Source organism: Choristoneura fumiferana, chromosome 17 (assembly GCF_025370935.1).
Source record: "Choristoneura fumiferana chromosome 17, NRCan_CFum_1, whole genome shotgun sequence".
NCBI lineage: Eukaryota > Metazoa > Arthropoda > Insecta > Lepidoptera > Tortricidae > Choristoneura > Choristoneura fumiferana.
This window is the reverse complement of record NC_133488.1, coordinates 8,474,082-8,483,611: the sequence shown is the minus strand read 5'-3', so window position 1 is coordinate 8,483,611 and position 9,530 is coordinate 8,474,082. Positions and strand designations below refer to the sequence as shown.

General features: G+C 34.1%; 2 protein-coding genes across 2 annotated transcripts; one reads left to right on the top strand and one right to left on the bottom strand.

Moving 5' to 3' along the window:
* Positions 1–1,396: 1,396 nt before the first annotated feature.
* LOC141437160 (arf-GAP with coiled-coil, ANK repeat and PH domain-containing protein 2-like) lies at positions 1,397–2,283 on the bottom strand. The gene is made up of 3 exons (XM_074100425.1): positions 2,094–2,283; positions 1,865–1,981; positions 1,397–1,574 (listed from the first exon to the last, which is right to left on the bottom strand). Exons 1-3 carry the CDS (start codon positions 2,144–2,146, stop codon positions 1,397–1,399), a joined length of 348 nt encoding a protein of 115 aa, XP_073956526.1. The 5' UTR covers positions 2,147–2,283.
* A 172-nt stretch (positions 2,284–2,455) lies between these two features.
* LOC141437365 (transmembrane protein 19-like) lies at positions 2,456–7,685 on the top strand. Its single transcript, XM_074100673.1, has 5 exons — positions 2,456–2,878; positions 4,232–4,480; positions 5,395–5,544; positions 6,032–6,352; positions 6,822–7,685. Exons 1-5 carry the CDS (start codon positions 2,710–2,712, stop codon positions 6,980–6,982), a joined length of 1,050 nt encoding a protein of 349 aa, XP_073956774.1. The 5' UTR covers positions 2,456–2,709; the 3' UTR covers positions 6,983–7,685.
* The last annotated feature ends 1,845 nt before the right edge of the window (positions 7,686–9,530 follow it).

Genomic DNA, 9,530 nt, shown 5'->3' with positions numbered 1-9,530 from the left:
AACCAGATTAACTGCAAATTAGCTAATCCTGTTTTATTACGAAAATAAGTGATAAAATAATTTGTTTATCATTAGACTTGTGAGCTTATTAATTTTGTCAGTTAGGCAGGTTTAGTTTTGCACATATTTAGACCAATTATAAACAATTTAATAGCTAAATATAATTTCATCTATGGAATGAAAAAGTTGAGCATTAAATTACATACCAATACATGTTCACCATATTAAAAGAATATGTGACAATTCGTTGCAAAAGGGTCCTTATGGCAATCTCTTCGCGTAATTTAGTTAGATTTTCAACTATAGTTGTATTTTTTTGACCTAAATTAATGTCATTTTGGCGTAGGTGCCGTAGGTATATTGTTTTAAAAATATATTAGAGTGAAAAAGGTTATGTACAGTAAAGAGGTTAATCTAGAGGTGTAGTAATCCTAAGAAGATAAATATTTATTAAATAGTTAAGAACAAAAGTGAATATTCAATCAAATGTATTTGTTTTTCTGCCAACCATACTTTTTGCTACAAAAAGTGCACATTGATAACGATCACTAGTCATTAAATCCAATATGTCATTATAACTGGTGTTGCTATAAATGGTTTTGACTAAATATTGAAATTGGTACCGCAGCAGGAGCCATCAGGAGAAGACCTACCTTAGATACATACTATCTATTGAGCTTCTATCATTAATGCTGGCTGTTGCCATGGTACCAACTTCAAACAGGTAGAAAAATTATTTTCATACTTTTTGAAATCAGTTAATTTTTTTATGCCTAATTTATTTTCATATCCATAAAACCAGTCTCAAGTAGGCCCTGACCCAGTCATTAAAGAGGCAATAAACACATCTCCCTCATGAGTCATTGAACTATTAAGTAAACAGATCCCACCTCATAAACAGATCTAATCTAATTATATCCCATTAGCAGTGAACCCTAAATCGGGCACATTTACTAATGGCCAAATCTTACTGCATGAAAACTAAACCAAATTAGAATAAGTATTGAAACAGGAAACAAACAATCTATTGCTAAGTAATAATAATAATAATAAGAAACTGGAATAAGTTGATATTTTTTCCTCAACCGGTAACAATAATTAACTTTGAAGATAGTTATATTTTGCACATTTTGATATTAAATAGTAATTATGGGTATTCAAACAATTAAATCCTAAGTAATAAGCCCATTAGTAAGTACCGATTATCGAGTAAGTAATGGACAATGTTGACAGCGCTAACTTAAATTTTTGTAAAGCCATATGTGAATGACAAGATGGAATTTATTATCTTACTTAAATAGTATAAGAATTTGTCAAAATCTGTGAGCAGTCTTAACAGATTTGCTTTGTACTTTTACCATCTTCTTTAAAAAAACATCTATTGTATAAAAGGTACTTACACTTTAATAAAGTCAGCGAGATTCTTATGTACAGTCCTAGATGCCTGGTCTAGTAGGATGGAGTGGAACTTGTTCATTTCCTGTAGAGCATGGATCATTCGGTTCAATGTTGCTATCACAGTGGGGTCTTCAGAGAAATAACTGCTCAAATCCCAAAGCGCATTGGTGAATGATCTACAAATATGACAAAGAATAATTTAATTTTTTATTAAAAAATTTGAAGGGAAATAATTTAATACATTATATTACGTAAGCATCACAGCAAACATGTTTGAACTTTGTAAGTAAAATTTACTTTCAAAGGTTCATAGTTATGAATGAAAAATAGCAGATATACCTAATTGCATTGGTAGAAAGAAACACAAAGAAGAATCCTAAAATATGGGCATTGTAGCATAACTCCAATTTCTTTTGGGTACATACCGCAAAGCGGTATTAGCATTAAATACGTTCCACAAACTTACCCTCGATGACTCATGTATGTTTTTCCTGAATCAATCATAACAGAGCAAGCCTTGAGTACTTTATCAAGTTTTTGCTCCAGTCCGTCAATACTCGCCTCCTCCGTCTCCAGCTGCTCTCTATACCAACAAATAAGGATTTCTTTCATTAATATTTAACACACACGGCACGTACGAATTTCACTTTCTATCATAACAAGAATAACTTTCATTGATTACAATATGTGATTACCGAAATTTTGGTGAGTCTCTGAGACACTCATCGAAATCTATTAAAGGCTTCATGATAAGAACTTTTAGTACGGTCGCATTGATTTAATTACACGATACGCGATATTATAATTATGTTTTTTAACGTCGTGTACAGCAAAAAACTTGCGATCCCCCTCCTCCTGTTTTACAAGTCCAAGCGAAACGTCACACGTCACACATCCGTCAGTGCAATACAGATAAAAACAGACATCACATAGTACGATAATAAAAAGATTTACTTGCTAAAGGCCAATTCTTACCTCAAAACAGAAATGCCAACCAGCCAAATCAAAAATAAATTGTTTATGGTCGCAAAATTAGTTGTGTTCTGTCACTGTCAAAAACAGCTGATTGTCATTCGAAGGTTCGTGTTCGTGTCCAATACACGTTATGCAAAGCAAAGAGTTGTTATTCTAATGTGCCTGTCTGACTGAGGATTGGCGTATGCCGACGTGGTTTGTTTTGGTATTTAGATTGAGAGAAAGTTGTGATAAAAATTACAAAAACACCTAACGGTCTTGAAAACCCAACGTAAACCGGGCCTGTTTTACGCAGTGAAATTTTACTGGTTTATTTAAAACTATATAATCAATAAAATGGCTCCAAACAACAGTAGCAAAGCTCATATAAACAATGACCATATCGTTACGGTTCTAGTATGTGCCATAGCAATACCGCTATCAATGTCTTTATGGATTATTAATTTAATTTATACCAAATTTGTTGCAAGAATGAAGGGTTTGATGGTAAGTTCTTTTTTTGATGGTAATCTTTTTTTTTCTAATAACTTTTAAGTTACTTTACCAATTTATTTACAAAATTAGCAATCAAATTGTAGTAGCAAAGAAATGGAGAACTAAAACTAACTTAATGTTATACCTCATAAATATTTTAGTAATAAAGTCCCTTAAAAGCTCTTTGCTCCTCTTATCTAAGAACTGAATTTATCTATTCGTGTTGTCCATCTACAATTTGCTTAAAATAGCTGGAAAGTGAATAACAATCATTCATTCAGTAAATTTTTATGATATTTTATGTCCAGCCTAGAATAAAAAATATAATAAAGTAATAAAAAATCTTCTTTTCTTTCTTAATTTCCAAACTAAAATGGTGATTGCAATATATTATTTACCAGCTTTTACTGAACTTGCAATGTTTGTTTGTAAATTTTCCAGTTTAGATTGAATCATGCAAGTCAACCTACTTTGTATATTAGACAGCAATGTATTAGAGTATGAGGGATCGGATGAACTCTTCCTCGTATATTAAAGAAAACTGTAAATCAGTGCATTCTGTGGGTGACTATTTACCGGACGTACAATACCAACAAGGAATTACGGACATGATATATTGTAACACACATAGAAACTCTTGTCAGTTTGACACCAGTTTTTATGGGTGTGTACACGAAATATTAGGCCGGTATTTCCATGTTGGTATTGTCCGTGCCGGTAAATAGTGTCACCCCATTCTGTTAGACTTTATTTTCATTAAGTGACACTGTCTACAAACGAAAAACTGTGCTACGACACAGAAACCATACTTTCAACCATAGTATTTCCATGTCAATATTAACAAAAAAAAATCAGTAAAAATACCTCGTTTTAAAAATGTATTTTCTTTAAGAAAACTGCATTTGCCACAGAATATTAATGCATTTACAGAATGTGTAAATAGAATTTCCTTAACATCCCAGAATGAACCATTCAAATTCTGATTTAGTTTGTGGTCTTACATTTTACATTGATTTTTTAAATTAAAGTTTTCAGTTCTGTTTTCTATTGATATGTTGCCATTCAGAAAACTGATAGTTGAAACTATGTTTCGGTGATGAACAATAGATACTTAAAATTCTATTATATAGGGTAGAAAGTACCGTTTTTGGCCAGTTGACATTTTAAGTAACATAAAAAGTTATAGTATTAAAGCAATATGCTTAGTGAGTTTTCCAAAGTGTATACTGAAACGAATAAAATTTCTAATGTTTTATTACTATTATAAATAAATAAATGTATTTCAAACATTATATTTAAACAATAAATGCCCATAAACAGAACACTGGCCACAAACAGTACTTTTGCCCTACTGTGTTATTATACTGCATTATTTCCTTTTCAGAACCTGTTGTTATATCACCAGCACGCTGGTTGGCAGCATGCTTCATACCCATCATGATAGCCTTTTATGGGTACCAAAAAAAAAGTCTGAATCTAAGTGGGGCCTTGTTTGGCATTGTTGTGGGATTTGTACTTACTCTGAGCAATTTCTGCTTTCTGGCAACACTGTTAACATTCTTTACGTCTTCATCTAAAGCAACAAAATTTAGGCCACATTTGAAAAGGAAGATAGAAGAAGATTTCAAAGAAGGTATAACCTTTTATGTAAATCTTTTATTTACTAGTACCTAGGCAACCAAGCTTCGCTCTGGTTAAGACTCGATAACATGCGTTTCTATTGTTTCCCCCCAAAACCCTCAACTTTAACTTCAACTTTTGTGTTTTTGGCAACCGGTCGTACCGAAAACCCTCATCTGTGACCCTCATATAGCAAATTGTTAAGACCTGTGCTGAGATCCCTGAAATAAACAAGTACATAGAAATACAAGAAATGCTTGTTTAAAGGTATTAATTAGGTAGTAATACACCAAAAACAAAATAAGACAAGAAAATTTATTTATTTAGTTACATAAATCTTTAGTTACATTACAAAATAAAATAAATAAGTACAAATTATTAAAATGCTTTTTTATTAGTTGTTGTTGTTGTTCCTACATTCTACATGATCTTACTTTTTACTATGATAATCTCGAGTCAAATGTTATCATTGTTATAATCACCTTTTAATTAAGTCAATATTAAAGCTAATAAAAATAATGATGAAATGGTCATGGTAATGACAGAATTTGTATACAGTGCTGTTATTTAATGGCTAATTAATAAATGCTTCAAGTAGCTTTTACGCCCAGTGCGTCTTCCGGACTAGCTTATTAGGAAATGGATCTAACGACTAATAATTTAAGCCAGTGGTGCAGTGAGCAATTTCTCTGTTCTTTGCGCAGCCCAGTGGATATTTGTCATAACACGCAATGAACAGAAAAAAACTTTTGCCACGCGGCTGGTCGCACTTAATCGCCGTAATTAAAACAATCATAGATGTTGGTCGTTTGTCGTTCTAATAGCAGTGATCTAAAAGAGCAAAGAAATAGTTTTAAAACAAATGAATGCAATCCACCACGGTTATTTTAAATACCAACAATGGATATTTAAGCTATATTTTTTCAGGTGGACAGAGAAATTGGATCCAAGTGCTATGCAATGCTGGAATGGCAACACAGTTAGCTTTGCTGTATTTGATGGATGTCGGCGCTTCGGAAAAGCCGATAGATTTCTTCAATCATTACCGGGCATCTTGGTTGTCAATGGGTGTTCTTGGTAAGTTTTGAACGGAAAATACACTTGATTGATTGTGAATTGTGATCAATTAAAGTGGCATAGAGTGGCCAAAAGGGAGGGTTTTATAGCGTTTCCTACACTAAGTAATTAGAAGCAAAAAGGGTAAGGATTTAGTAGGCTAAAATACCTTAGTAGAATTTAGTAAAAAGTCTCTGTTACAAAAAGTTGGGCCAAAGAAATACATATGCAGTGACCCAACTGCGTTTTGTTTGTTTTTCAGTTAACAAACCACAATATTGACTTCCTTCAATATAATTATTATTGAATACACTCTTAAAATGGACACAGCAAAATGAGTTTAATTTTATTACATTAATTACACATGAGTGAGGTTATTAGCCCGCTTGACTGGCAACACATCTGCAATCTTCTTGTGCTTATTGACGATACAAATAAGTATTTTAGTGATCTATGATTTATTTATTTAACAATGATTCAATTGATGTTAAGATCTTTCTTCTTTCAGGTGTATTCGCCTGTTGCAACGGTGACACTTGGGCCTCAGAACTGGGCACCGTAATGGCCAAGTCCGACCCTTTCCTCATAACGTCGTTTAAAAAAGTTCCAAACGGTACAAACGGCGGCGTCACACTTATAGGAACTTTTTTTAGCATGGTCGGCGGCACTGTCATCGGACTGTCCCAGTATTTGGCCACTTTTTACTTCTCTGATAAAGCTTCGTGGGATAATGCTCCGCCACAGTGGCCTCTGATCCTGTTTGGAGCGTTTGCCGGGTTTTTCGGAAGCTTGATAGACTCTTTCATGGGAGCGACGCTACAATATTCGGGTAAGCATTTTTATAGTGCTACTCGGTACCATTACTTATTCTGTGATAGTGAGTGCGTTAAACTTTTAAAAAGCATTATGTTATTGTGATATTTTGTCACAACGAGGAGGGTAAATGAAACCGATAGGTCATCGGTTGGCAGGTAACCGCCGCTACCCATAAACACCCACAATACAAGGCAGGGTTACAAATGTATTTCCTATCTAGAAGTGACGTGAAGTCTTCTGCGTGAAGTGTACATTTTCGTCAGGCTACCCAGAGAGTTAGTTAGTAATCCATCTAACAAGTCGATATACCCCTGTGTACCGACCGTATCGCAGGATTTGTTATAAGATTTCAAGCTTTTTTTTCTCTGTCCTGCCAAGATTGCAGCCCGACTTTAAGAATCTCAGGGATTTTGTATTTTTCAATAAAATCAAGTATAATGAGTAGTGACGATTTAATATTTGTTAATTTGTTTTATTTTCAGGTCTGGACAAAGATGGCAAGATAGTGTCACACTCTTCCAAGTCAGTGAAGCACATTAGCGGAAGGAACGTACTTGATAACCACAGTGTGAATCTCATAACCACCGTAATTATGGGTCTACTCATGCCTACAATAAGCAAGAGCTTGTGGCCAATAATATGATGGATATTTTTGTAATTTATTTTCAGAGAGTTAAATTGTAAGTGGGGATCAGGACAGAAAAATATGCGAGAATTGTTAAAATCATCTTTAATCGCTGCATACGTGATTAATTGCGTAATAAATTCGAAAATGAAAATTCCTAAATATACATGTCCAACGTTTATTTGAACTACGTTTAAAATGTCTAATGTACAAATTGCTAGTAAGTATACGAAAATCTTAACGATGACGTTTATCCTACGTTTATTTACGTAACCCACGTTTAAAATGTCTAATGTACGAAACTGCTAATCCGCTCTTTGTCTTGAGAAATAACGTAATTAGGAAATTTTATTTTTGAAATTGTGCTATGGACACCTTTTACAACAGTTTTAGAGATTTTTCGATAAGTAACGTAACCCACATTTTCCTCATATTATTTACCTTAACTACCGTAAGTCGTAAAGGCGTAAGAAATGATGGATCGGTTCTAACACGTGTAGCCGAAACACAACCGGGGTTATAAACCAAGTCCCAACCAAGGTCGCCTCTGTTGGAACGCTGGTTTACAACCGTCTGGAATGCGCTTAACTTGATAACTGCTTGAACATAAGTCCATAAGCATACAGCTAGCTTCATAACTTTTTTACGAATTAGAGGCAGTTTTGAAGAGCAGCTATTTGCTTTGATTTTTTAAAATTTAATGAGATTCTGTAACATTTTTGTCATTTGTTTGTGGGTATTTCTAAAGCATTATGTTTAATAGTCTATACTAAAGTTGTAACTATAAAATTTTACTGTTTGAATGTATTAGTGGTTATTATTGTTTGTATGAAGTTTTTTAGCTCTAATACTCACAATTTAGGGGGTATGCGGGGGTAACCCCATACAAGTCGAATTATCTGTGCTGTTCAATTGACATTTTCTAATGTTGGTAATTAGTCATGGTAGGTACTTAATAACCGTTGTATTGTTTTATGACCTATTTATTATTTGTTCTAAATAATTTTTTAATTTACATAATACAGAGGTACAAGCAAATAAATAAATAAAAGAAATAATAACCAAGTAAATAATGTACTTTGTTTTAAGACCTTGATGACTATTGTATAGTACAATACAAGTAAGTATTCTTAATTCATAGTAAATTGTTACAGATCTGTAATAGTGGATAATATTTTTCCATCGTTTTTTGTTGGATATATTTTTATTTATCTTGCTTTCTCAATCAGCTTCAGTAAACTTCAGTAAGCTAGTTGAGAAAGAAAGATAAATACTAACTTTTCCGTCAAAATCCGATGGCAAAATTTATGACGTCGATCACACATAGGTAATAGTAAAAACAAGAGGAATGAGGGCTATCGTTTTTTGGCTTTCTAGATGGCGCCACTGTTGCGTGAGGTTTTAAAGTGTGGCTTTCAAAGTCTGTTATTTATTATATTACGGGCGTGAAAACAAAGTTTAGATTAAAAACATATTATATTATCATAAAATCATATTACAATCATATCATTCTAATACACCTTAAAACCGTACCATAAAAATATCGAGCAACCACAGTGTTGCGTAGTCCCGTTTTGTTCGGAAAAAAGGGAGGACAAAAGTTTCCCAAAGACAAAACTGTCTCAAAACACGGACATTCAATGCCCCGTAACGCATAATTGCCATAATTAATTTCAGGTAATGCAAAATATTCACAAAATTATTCTAATTATAAAAAAACCCGCGTAGCTCACCCAAAAACTAGGAGATTTGACATTTCGGAGACCTCACGCTACACTAGCGCCTCTAGCGGCGAATTCATACGCGATAGCCCCCATTGTCATGTCAACGAAACACTGTATACGAAATAAGTGCAGCCGAGCATTGTGAACAACCACAATTTCGTTGTCAATTTAAATTTGATAATGCGAATGCGGCATGTGTAGTTATGTAGCCATGCCACAATACAAGTAACAGTAATAACTATATTACTTGTATTGTGGCCATGTATTCAGCTGAACTGAATCTAAATTCTAAAGGCTTAGTTCGCATACTCGCTACTTGACGGTACTTCCACGGTACTTCCGTCACGAATCTTCAAGCTCGCACGGAAGATGTCGCTCCGCATAGTGGGCCCCTTATTGGTAAGGTAAGGGCGTCCTCTATCTGAATGACCTTGCACGTTCCGACTTCCTCGATCCCCTCCTTCGTTCCTCACCTTTCAACAAGGACCATATAATAATAATAATAATAATAATAAATTTATTTCGACCAACTCGGATCATACACATATAATTAGAACTTATATTAAATATACTAAGTGGGCACACATGCAGCTGGTTCCAGTGGCACATAAATGGACCGTCATTCCGCTCAGAAACTGTCTTCAGGAGGCTGTTGGGGCTGCGAGTGATGCGCTGCAGCAGCGAGCCATATATATTACATTATATAGGGTCCTTGCCTTTCAACTTCATGTATTTACGCGCGTGCAGCGTCATCTAGTAAGTAACAGGTAAACTACGACGTACATATAAGACTACTTGCGACACCTAGCGGATTTGTTGCGTATTATTAAATCTCAGCCATT

Coding starts and splice junctions, on each gene's coding strand:
- LOC141437160 (XM_074100425.1), bottom strand. CDS start 2,146: ATGAAGCCTTTAATAGATTTCGATGAGTGTCTCAGAGACTCACCAAAA. Junction 1,982..2,093: donor AGAGACTCACCAAAATTTCG/GTAATCACATAT, acceptor TTGTTGGTATAG/AGAGCAGCTGGAGACGGAGG. Junction 1,575..1,864: donor ACATACATGAGTCATCGAGG/GTAAGTTTGTGG, acceptor TCATATTTGTAG/ATCATTCACCAATGCGCTTT.
- LOC141437365 (XM_074100673.1), top strand. CDS start 2,710: ATGGCTCCAAACAACAGTAGCAAAGCTCATATAAACAATGACCATATC. Junction 5,545..6,031: donor GTTGTCAATGGGTGTTCTTG/GTAAGTTTTGAA, acceptor TTCTTCTTTCAG/GTGTATTCGCCTGTTGCAAC. Junction 6,353..6,821: donor AGCGACGCTACAATATTCGG/GTAAGCATTTTT, acceptor TTTTATTTTCAG/GTCTGGACAAAGATGGCAAG.